Here is an 11,885-nt window from a genome sequence, read left to right as displayed (position 1 = left end):
CCCTTCGTCCTGCAATAAGGACTACACTTCCCATGTTCCTTAGAAGTCGGAGCTTGCGCAATATGTTTTCCATGGCCCTGCCTGCTTGTAGGGTCTGTTTGGTTTTGTTGTTGACACGTTAAGTGGGCGAAAGAAAGAGTTCAAGAAGTTAATATAACCCTGTGTATGTCGCATGAGGTAAGAAGATACCACGGCTAACTGTGTTCTCCGTCTGACTTTACAGGCTTTTTGAGGTGTTGTCTTGACGAAAACATATACAGATATAGCTAAATTAGTTGTTGAGCGTTAACAGTTAGCTAGCTAGCAACACAGGCAGGCAAGCTAGTAGAGCACTAAACAAACCAACGAAACCAACGCTGACCAGTCTAGCTACATAATGAATGTGGGTCTTCACATAGCTTAACGTAATTTTTTTTTAATGGCGAGCCAGACAGAGCCAGCAAACACTGACAGTTCGCTATCACCTATTTGAGCTAGCTACCGTTAACCCACTGAGTCAGCTGCTAATGTTAACTTGGACAAATAGTAACGTTCTTGTCAAGAGAGACACCGGCTAAATTAACGTTTCACTTTCACCTTGTTACAAAACGTGTATAACTGACCGACACCCAGTCCGTTTGAGAAGAGGTGACGTTGCTGTTTTATAACGTTAACATTGGGGTTGGGCATCTTTTGATTTTAACAATTCAGATTCAAATTCAGATCCTTATTTTCGATTCCGGTTCTTGTTGATTCCGATTCTTTGAGGGGTGGCGTCGAAACGGGTCTCATGACATAACATCAGCTAATAACATCAGATCAGTTAGTCCCCCTTTTTACACTATTTGTGAAAGTTAGTGTACTGTTTTTTTTTTCCTCTTGTGATCTACATTAAACTTGTTTAAATTCTAAAGGGCCCTGATATGTTTTCATAGTATAGTGTCCAGCACAAAGGAAATACTTAGCTATTATTAAAACAAATAAGAAACATTTTAGAGAGAAGTGACAAATCACACATTACCTTACACGCCCATTACACCCATTCTTTTAGAAACAAAGTTATATCAGATGTCAAATTATATGTGTGTATATATAATATGGAAAAGGTGGTAAACAGCTGTTTATTATTGAACTGTCTCAAGACAAGAATTGTTTTTGTCATGCGTGTAATTACTGTCATTATTCTCTGAAGTAAAGTAATAGCAATGTAATACTGGCAAGTTTGATTTGTATCATGTATGCACATGAAAAACTACCAAATTTGGAAATGCCAAAAGCACAGGTGATTATTTATTTTTTATAAATTATAGAATTCTATTAATTCTCTTGGAAAAAACTGACATGGGTGGAAAAAGTAAGTGAACAAAGTCCACCTTATATTAAATTGCAAGTTAATACACTACATAATGTGCCTCTAGCAACTGTATCTCAGCATACCAAAGTGAGTCTTCTGCTGGTTAGATCTGCATTTGTTTTTAAGGTTATTGTAAATTCCTAGGAAGAGTTCCACGCGCTAGCTCTCTTGTCCATATTTAATTTCCTTGGTTTTGGGTTGTGGCAGGTAACTGGGTGAGCCCCTCCCTGCAATGAGAGCTGACGACCAGGTCACCAGCCCCCCCTCCTTCTGCAGTTGATGGATCTGCAGCTGGTTCAGAGATGACAGACAGCGTCAGGGCCTTCCTCCGCAATGTTGCGACGGTCAGCAGACGCGCACACACACACACACACACACACACACACACACACACACACACACACACACGCTAGCTCAAGCTATGATAAGAGGCACAAAGGTGCAGTACATTGAAAGTGATACAGATTCATGAATTCAAACCAATGGACCTATTCAGCGTTGTATTCAGAGACATACACTCACTGGCCACTTTATTAGGTGCACCTGTATTAGGTGTGTTTGTGATATTTTGCTGCCTTCATGTATGTAAATGAAGGCGGACAAAATATTACAGACATCTTTCAGTATAATGCAGGACAGTACAACACCATCACCCACTACGACCTCAGTAGTAAACATAGTAGTAGAATTGTCAAATTTCTAATAGTCTCAACAAAAGCTGCAACATTCTGAGCTTCATAAATGCGTCATGGCTGAGATGTTGCATAGGATTGCATCATATTGTACAGGTATACCTAATGAAGTGGCTATTGAGTGTAGTAGGTCTGTAGGGCATGTATTTACTAGCAAATATAATGAAGAAAGATAGAAAAAAAAAAAAAAAATTGTGTTCCAAAAACATTCAATCCACACAGTCAAGAAAACAGGTGGCGTATGTCCAGAACTAAAGGAGGGCAATTACAAAAAAAGAGCAACATTTGCATGTTATAAATCACTTGTATATAATAACCCTGAAGTAAATAACAATTGATGTAGCCGAGGTAACTCTGAATAATCCAGTTCGCTGCTGCTGTTGCAACTGTCTCTGTCACTGCCCGATGTGAGTCGAGTGCAGATGTGAGTTGCGCATACTCAGATTTAAAGGAACACGCCGACTTATTGAGACTTTAGCTTATTCACCGTATCCCCCAGAGTTAGATAAGTCCATACATACCCTTCTCATCTCCGTCCGTGTTGTAACTCTGTCTGATGCCCCCACCGCTAGCCTAGCTTAGCACAGATCCTGGAGGTAATCGGTTCCATCTAGCCTACTGCTCCCAATAAGTGACAACATAACGCCAACATGTTCCTATTTACATGTTGTGATTTGTATAGTCACAGCTTGTACAAATAACAAGGTCACATGAGACACAGCCATCTTCTAACCGTATATATACTGGGGACTATATTCTCAGAAAGGCGAAGCACTGCTACTTGGGCGGAGTGATTTGCTAGCAGCACCTAAAGCCCCGTGAGGAGGAGCAGAGAGTTCGCCTGGAGTTGGCTCAGAGTTGGAGTAATAGAGTCAACAATTACTAGATAGTAAAAGTAGTGACCTTGTTATTTGTACACGCTGTGACTATACAAATCACAACATCTAAACAGGAACACGTTGGCGTTATTTTGTCACTTATTTGGAGCAGTAGGCTAGATGGAACCGGTTACCTCCAGGATCTGTGCTAGGCTAAGCTAGCAGTGGGTGCGTCAGGCTAATGTTAGCTCAAAACGCCACTCAAGTGACAGCCTTTGTTGTGTTTGATTGCTAACTTGTAGCCGGCGGTGAACGAACTTCGTCATGTAGGTCCATTTTTCTTGTATTGACATTACAGAAGTCTCTCGTTAGCAGGTTCTCGTGGCTACTTCAGCCTCTAATCTAGCGTGTAGATGTCGCCGCGTCATTGTCACAAAGTGACGCATGCGCAACTCACATCTGCACTCGACTCACATCGGGCAGTGACAGTGTCTTCTGTTTGGTGCTGAGTAACAAACCAGGCACCCAGCCCAACCTAGCTAGTTAGCCAGCTAGGTAAGGTAGCATGTGCACCTTGTTAAGCTCAATAACTTAGAGGAGATGTTAGTTTCTGTCTCTGTGTACTGTGTTTATTCACAGCAGCTGCCTCTAGTTGGTTGATTCATAATAACTTTAGCATTTTTGTTGCTCTAGCTAACAGAAGCTAACTGCCTAAATCGGGTAGCAGTTGTTGAGCTAGTTGCTTAATTTAAAAGAGTGACATCATGAAATAAAAAGTGACATAAACAAATAAATAAAATATAGTCCTATAAAACTCTATTATGAAAATAAGAATGATGAAATAGCATTCTGTAATAATAAAAAAAAAGGGTTTCAATACTTTCTTAAATTATTGTGTTAGACCTGTCATGAAATGTGTCTGACCCTGAAAGAACTTCAGTTAGAACGAGTCATTTGGAGCAAAGCCCTGCCTGCTGGCACCAAGAAAAAGTGTGAGTAAGAAATGCAATAATTCTGGATTAATGCATGACAAAAAACATCCTTGGAACCACCAAGTCCTAAAATATTGTTAATGAGCTCTGCCTTTACATACCTGTATCGGCCTAATTCTTGTGTTCAACAAGCCCTTATTGAGACATTTTAATGCTCCATTACAGCGGCCAATTTTACAAGTTAGAAACAAACACAGTATGTGTATTCTCTCTTGCTCTGGGTTCTCTAGGGGATTAAAGACTCCATATTGGGGATTGGAACAATTTCCAAGCTGGATGCCCGCATCCAGCAGAAAAGGGAAGAGCAGCGGAGGAGAAGGGCCAGCGGGGCGCTGGCACAGAGACGGGCACAGAGTGAGGAGCGTAAACCGGACAAGTAAGCCCAAAAAAATGCTGCACAATGGTTGCAATGATTATTGATTTTCTTACTTAGCCAGAGTCAGATATGTTCATGGGTATATTTGTATGTGTATGCAAGCGGCATTGCTGTTTATGGCATTTATTAGCAGCTATTCTTCTAAAAAAAACTCCCCCTGACATGTTCCTCTCAAGTAGGACTTCCTGTGCACCTCCCATGCTTTGCACCATTTCCCACAAGCTCCACCGGTTCAATGCCTATATTAACCTTAACACAAGCAATGGCTAGGTTTTTCTGGCATTCCTTGCAAAACAGCAGGAGTTTGAACAGCTTGAAAGTAAGTGCTGAACTCACCGGAAACACCGGAGCATGTGTCGTGGCTCTTTGCACAATTAGTTCTGTATTCTCAAGTCACTGTCAACAATGCAAATAACTTTATAATTGTGTAAATGCAAGCTGTTGTTTAATTGGAGCAGTCATGGATCGATGCAGCTCAGATATTCTCCTCATTCTCCATCTGTTACCATACATTCATATCTGTAAGTAATACCTTCAGTCTGCAAACAGAGACATGGTAATGGCATGTATCTGTCTAGTTAAGTAAGAAAAGGCAAACTGAAGTGAAACCAAACTATCCCTATAACCTTCAACAGTGATGGACATTGTCCTTATTTTATTTTCTCTTTCAGTGACCCCAAAGTAGCCAGCAGGATTTTTCAGTGCTGTGCCTGGAATGGAGGAGTGTTCTGGGTAAGATTTTTAACCTGCTGTTTAGGGCTGCACAATGAATCGCAATTTTATCCAAATCGCAATATGGACTAGTGCAATATCCAAATCGCATATTTATTAAAGGCAAAATATGTGTCAAACCACTCTGAATAAAGTGTTGTGGTGCTGCAGAGACGTCCCGGCCTACAAATCCTATCCTACAGACTACAGAAAACATCTTTGTTTGGTACAGATCCTCGCAAAAATCCCACTATGATCACTTTGTTTTTTAAAGATTTAATATTAGTCAATGAAAATGAGAATTATGATACAAAAATGATCATTCCTTCCATCATCGTGAATCTCATATCAATCGCAATATCAGTCAAAATAATCGCCCTCCTGCTGTTACAATACAGCCTCGTCACACACACTACTGAATACTTTGGTGCAACGTGTTGTCCAAAACTCAACTTTTAGCTTCTTTAAACTAAGAACTAAAGTCATTCTTGTAATTTTCAGCTAAGAGAAATTGTTTCTCAGATAACCCATCCTGCTACACCCATGTTATGATAATCTCTGTCCCCTTAAGTGCTGTGTGCAGCTCCCAAAAAGTATTTAAATGTCTTAAATGTCATTATATAAAGGGAAAGCCTAAATAGATTTTTCAATTTATTTTTAGTTTCCCTGATGCAACCTTTAAATGTCCATGGAACTATTTAAGTAAAACGCTACTTTTTGAAAGTTCATTTGGGGGGAGTTTGAAGAGCAACTATTGTTCAATTATAGTAGTTTTAATTTCTCTCTGCAGCTCAGTCTGTTTCTCTTCTACCGGGTGTTTATACCACTGCTGCAGACTCTCACAGCAAAAATCATCGGTATGTATGGCTGCTAGTAAATCTGGGGCATGTTCTCAGTCTCCGGGCAGGAACCAGTCAGTCAACAAGCTTCTTTTCTGCTCCAGGTGACCCCTCCCTCCATGGCAGTGTGTGGTCCTGGTTAGAGTTCATCCTGACCTCCGTCTTCAGTGCTCTCTGGGTTCTCCCTCTGTTCGTCCTCAGCAAGATAGTCAACGCCATCTGGTTCCAGGTTAGGCCCTGCTTTGCTAGGATGTAATGATGTGATAACGGATACGCATACATAGATCCCATTACACAGTCTGACATGCCATATCCACAAAGTTGCATCCTTTTCGAGGGTCTTAAATGTTTGTTTTTTTATGACATGCTGCCTTAGGCTGCATAATATATCATATGTTATTGTCACTGGAATATGAGTTTTTAGAATGGAGTTACAGGAAAATACAGCTGACTTCACTTCTAACTTGTTGCCTGATGCACGTTTGTTGGAGAACTATTTTGGACTTTTCTCAGCACTTGATCAGATATACGGTATACATCAGGGTGTTATTCTCTGTTGCAGGATATAGCGGACCTAGCGTTTGAAGTGTCTGGATGTAAAGCGCAGTCGTTCCCCAGCGTCAGTAAGATCATCGCAGACATGCTCTTTAACCTTCTCCTCCAGGCCCTCTTCCTCATTCAGGTACAGTTTTGTAAAACTGATCTCTTGGTTTTCTTCCTTTTTAAAAGTAATGTCCCTGTCTGTGCTCCTCTGTTTATCAGTACTATAAAGTCACACCGTAGTGCATATACACAGAACGTCTGCGTCTGATTCTCTTCAGTCGTCTCACAGGAAATGTTGAACGGTTCCAGTAAAGCTGCTGTTGTGGTCCGTCACTGTAAGAACGGATTCACTAATAATGTTTGCTCGGTGCGCAAATGATATCACTCTTCTGACTGAGTCCCAAAGTCATGAGCCAGAGTTCTCCAGCTTGTAAGGCAAACAATTCCATTCTTCTAGATTCAGAGAATTGCCTAAATTTACAAAAGCTTTGTTGCGTCACACTTGTTGGAGTTGTTTTATTCTGAAACCAAGGCCTTTGCACCACAACTTGACCTACATTCATGTCTAACAAATACCACACAAATTCAAATCTCTACTCTCTAAGCTAAAACAAATGAGATGAAAATGCACACATTCCTCTCCTTGGTGAATGTAATTGTGTTGTGTATTTCCGTGGTCCTGCAGGGCATGTTTGTCAGCCTCTTCCCCATCGATGCCATTGGACAGATGGTTAGCCTCCTCCACATGTCTCTGCTCTACTCCCTGTACTGCTTTGAGTATCGCTGGTTCAACCATGGTGAGATACTCCCGTTTCATTCTACACCCAAATCGTCTGGATTGAATTAAGAACTCAAACAAAACTGAGGCTGTTTTATGTTTGTTTAAGGCGTTGAGATGCACCAACGGCTGTCCAATATCGAGAGGAACTGGCCCTATTACTTTGGCTTTGGTTTACCCATGGCGCTGCTGACCTCCCTGCCCTCCTCATACATCATCAGGTAAAACTCCTAATTCTGGATTAATCAAGAAAAGAACCCAGAGGTTGATTGATATTGAAAAGAAGCATTATTTGCAGCCTTACTTTTGACATTTTTTTTTTTTAAATTAAAGTGTGATTGTGTGTGTCGGGTCCATTGTCCAGCTGCCCTACCGATGGTTTTTACACATGATTATGATATGGTGTTTTTCCACTACATGGTACCTGCTCGACTCGGCTCGGCTTGACCGCGGTGCCCCGTCCTCCTTTTTCCATTGCAGATTTTAGTACCGCCTCATGCGTGAGGCGAGCGTGGCTCGTCGTCATAGCTACGCTGCAGGAAACTGCTGCGACCTAACGCGACCCACACACAGAACGTCGAAGGTGTGTTGTTTTTGACTCTCGGCGCGTGGCTGTTGCCACAGCCAGAAGACCCATTTTAGTTTCAAAAGAAGCTGGAGGCAGCAAAAAAAAACAAAAAAAAAACACCGCTGGCTAAACTATTTAAAAATGGCGGGTTTGTTTAGAAACAGTTATCAAGTTACTTTGTGACCTACTGTACTTTTTCAGCTCCTGTCAACTCCAAATAATGTTTGTTTACATAATGTATAGAGACGTGTTGATGAATACTTTGATAGACCTAGATATTACTTGTTCAAAGTCATATGTAGTGTCCGTCCCCTCAGTAAGAAATCCCTATTAGACAACTAGTGAAAGAGAGGGAATTTTCCTAATCTGGAAGTTCATTCTTGACCATTGGGAACAGTATATGTAACAAAATGATCTAGGCGCAAATATCTTTTGAAATGTCGATGAATGACTTCAGACCCATGGGATTCTAAGGCTACATCTACATTGCTACATTTTGGTTTGAAAATGAATATCTTTTGCTACGTTTACACCTCGCATCCCCCCCTGCTCTGGCGTTTCCGAGCCCCTAAACCGGAGACATGTGAAAACACGTCTGACCCCGTTCTGGTTTGGAATCTGCGGGGTCGTGTTGCAATCTCAACGGCCGCAAACGGAGGACTTTGGCGACACCGACACTGACGCCAACGTTTCGCCGCCTGATTGGGTCTTATCGGTCATGACGTCTCGTTCTCTGAGACTAAGCTACTAACGTTACCATGGCAACTACCAGCAACGGGCTCGCGCATGCCCAGTATACAAGAATGTTGATGAGATATGCGGTTTAGGCGTGTTAGTTTAAACGGAGATTAGTTCTTCTACTGGTGCTAAAAGTGATCGCTTTTGGCTCAAAACTCCAAAACGTACCAATGTCAACGTAGCCTAAAAAGAACCACAACCACAAAAAGCCTGTCATTGATTAGTCCTTGGATTTGACGTTTAAGAAGGTGTGGGAACCCTGTCTATAAATCCCAGAGGACAGCACATCTGGAGAATCACCAACGTCCTCCAGGATCACGTCCTTTTTCTCATATCAAAAAGGTTTCCCGCCTGAAAACAAATCATGAAATGGATTAAAATATGTTTGATAGAGTTGTTTTAGAGTTTGGAAAACACATTGAAATGTAGAATATTTCCAAAATGCCACAAAAAAAGAAAAAGTGATTGAAAGAGCGGGGGGTACACTCATGTTCTGCATTTACTGAATGTGATGTTTCTTGTTCTTTCTTTTCTACCTAGTGGCTGCTTGTTCTCCATCCTCTTCCCTCTATTCATCATCAGCGCTAATGAGGCCAAGACGCCAACAAAGCTGTAGTGAGTGGGAAACAAAGACAAAAAAACAAACATTTCTTGTATATGCACGAGCCACCGATCACGGTTGTGTTTTCCACTCTTTCAGCCACTTCCAGCTGCGCCTCTTCTCCCTGGTTGTGCTGATCAGCAACAAGCTTTTCCACAAGACGGTCCACCTGCAGTCCTCCCTGACGTCGTCCACCTCCTCAGAGAGGCTGTCGTCCCCCCACACCTCCCCGACCCGCCAGAGACCGCTCCCCACCCACTGATGGATCCACAAGAAAAGGAGATAGGAGAGCAGTTGATGAGTGGCTTCGCTCAATGTCAAACAGTGATTCTTCAAAGATGGATTTCATTTATTGAAGATGATATGTGGTGTAGGACAAAGGGTTTACATTTTTTTTTGTGTTTTTATCTGAACCCTGTCCCTTTGGTTATTCATATGCCCACCAGACACATTTTTTAGTGTGACACAAAAATCAACTGCCCTTGTGCCTCACACTCAAAACACATTATATACTCAGCTCTTGATTTTTTTTTTTTTTCTTTTGTGAATTTTCTTTCACTCTTTTTTTTGTATAATGTGCCATTTGAGTGACTCTCCTTTTAATAAATTACAGCACAAGAAATCATGTAGTTTTTTTAAGCAAACTTGTGACGAAAGGATTTTTTAACTGAAAGGGCTCGTTTGCCTTCAGAAGCAAAGCACAGTCTTGTTTTGCCTAAAGTACATGTTTTCTTGATGTTGCAAGTCACGTTCCTTCCTTACAGATCGAATGTGTTGAACGATGTCCCGGAATAACCTTGTATAGTTAAAAGGCAGGCTTAATCCTGTAAGAGCTTTGTTTTAGTAGAATATACAGATCAGTTCAGGAGCTGCTACAAAAAAAAAGGATTGGAGACCTTTGTAACGGAAACCAGTAACAAAGTCACTCTTGTCGTGTGTCGATGAAAAGGTTAGCTTGGTGTCTGATCCCAAATGAAATCTCACTCCACTGTCTGAGGAGATGTACACGTTGTGCTTTTAGTCTGTGTGAATTTAGTAGGTCGTAGGTGAGATGACACTGCCAAACTGTTGCATCTATATTTTGTTTATTTCACTTCAACCACTACAATGCTAGGCTCTGTAATAAATAAGGTTGGGCATCGTTTTGATTTGAACAATTTCGGATTCTTTCTTTCTAATCCGGTTCGCATCGATTCCGATTTTTTTTTTTTGAGGGGTGGAGTTGGAACTGGTCACATGCTTATTTGATGCTTATTTGATGATATTGGTGCTTATTTTATTTGGTGATCTACAGTTTGGGCTTACTCACACCAACACAACAAGCGCCTGGAAGTACGGTGGCTGCCGTGGAAACCAAAACTCGAGCGTGTTAAATTTGGAACCTGTGATCGGATTCCAAACCAAATGATCCAAACGGGATGGAATTGTTTTTTTTTTTTTTTTTTTTTTTTTTTTTGGAACAGTTTTGTAATTTTTAAAACGATTCCCTGTTTGAACCGGTACTCGATGCCCAATCCTAGTAATAATGGAGTCACATAGTTAAAGTCTTTATATCTTAACAGAATGGGTGATCAGCCTTGACCCGCTCGCTCTAGTTTTCCCCTAGAGAGCTGAAGCGAATATGATTGGTCCCTACAGACCATGGGCTGTTTGATTTCTGTGCTGTATATAATGTCAATACATCCTGAATGTGCAAACAGAAGCCCACCACCATGCAGCTACCCAGTCACCCAGTTCTCTCACTCAGTCGTCACAGCTCACGGCCATGAGGCGGGCGGGGGGGGTATTCTTTTGAAATGGTGTGCAATTATTGTAAGAAGAGCATAGTGTTTGTGCAGACTGATGTATGTGAGTGAGGTTTTGTAAAAGTAATACGTCTAATTTCAATAAAATTGGTCAGTATTCAATATTTTGATCACTGTGTTCAGGGTTTTGCTGCCATGGTGAGGACTAGACAGGCCACGTCAGACTCAACAGTGAATCAGATCAGGATGAAAATTAGACAATTTTGGGGACCGTCAGAGACCTCACAGAGATAGTGGTCACACTGAAAAGATATTAAAACCCCAAAACATGGCGATTCATGTTTTAACTGCAGAGGAAAGTGGATCTGGCATGTGCATGTCCCTGGTTTCAAATAAGATAAGATAGACTTTATTAATCCCACACTGGGGAAATTCCTGTGCTACAGCAGCTCAAAAGAAAAACATTTACACACGTCAGAATAACACAAATACACATTAAGTAGACATAGGAGGAAAAAATATACATGAAGTATAAGAAATAGAAAAATAGAATTAGTTATAATAGTAATAAAACAAACATTTACACAATAAACACCCTTATATAAACAGACAGTATATAAACAGATATACAGATGAATAGAAACGAAATATTGCACAGTTGGAGGTAACAGAGTGATAAATAAATATGCAGAGTGCAGAATATTGTATGCCATTCAGTATAATAACAGAGCAAGGGGAATATAAGTAGATATTGTGGGAATGCAATCCACAATATATAGAAAATGTTCAGAAGTAGTAAATCTGCATCATTAAAAAATTAATTAAAACAAAAAAAGCCATGTGATCTGAACCATAGGCTGAACTGAATCTGAACACAATGAGAAACGGACAGCTTCCAGATTGTAAATGATTGATTTTATACAATTGAACTAATTGTTAACGGGTATATTTATATAGAGTTAACAGTTAATATTTACTATTTTGGGCTTTGGTTGGTTTCACCACTGAAATTGTATTGTCTTGAGAGTTGTGTACCAGTAGGGGGCGACATGTCTCTCCTCACTAAGGACACGTCACTACACTACAGCGGCAATGTAGGAAACCAAATTTGAATGACAGCCAGCGAACCAATCAGTTTTGTGTGGGATTAC

At 40.8% G+C, this 11,885-nt stretch overlaps 1 protein-coding gene across 1 annotated transcript; it reads left to right on the top strand.

Annotated features, from left to right (window-relative positions):
- The first annotated feature begins 69 nt into the window (after positions 1–69).
- Positions 70–9,804, top strand: ei24 (EI24 autophagy associated transmembrane protein). The gene is made up of 11 exons (XM_078266166.1): positions 70–177; positions 1,541–1,677; positions 4,066–4,211; positions 4,883–4,943; positions 5,713–5,779; positions 5,866–5,990; positions 6,324–6,443; positions 6,990–7,101; positions 7,192–7,303; positions 8,929–9,003; positions 9,089–9,804. Exons 2-11 carry the CDS (start codon positions 1,636–1,638, stop codon positions 9,249–9,251), a joined length of 1,023 nt encoding a protein of 340 aa, XP_078122292.1. The 5' UTR covers positions 70–177; positions 1,541–1,635; the 3' UTR covers positions 9,252–9,804.
- Positions 9,805–11,885: the final 2,081 nt, after the last annotated feature.

The sequence above is a fragment of the Sander vitreus genome, chromosome 13 (assembly GCF_031162955.1).
Source record: "Sander vitreus isolate 19-12246 chromosome 13, sanVit1, whole genome shotgun sequence".
In the NCBI taxonomy this organism is placed as follows: Eukaryota; Metazoa; Chordata; class Actinopteri; order Perciformes; family Percidae; genus Sander; species Sander vitreus.
This window is presented reverse-complemented; position numbering and strand designations above follow the sequence as displayed.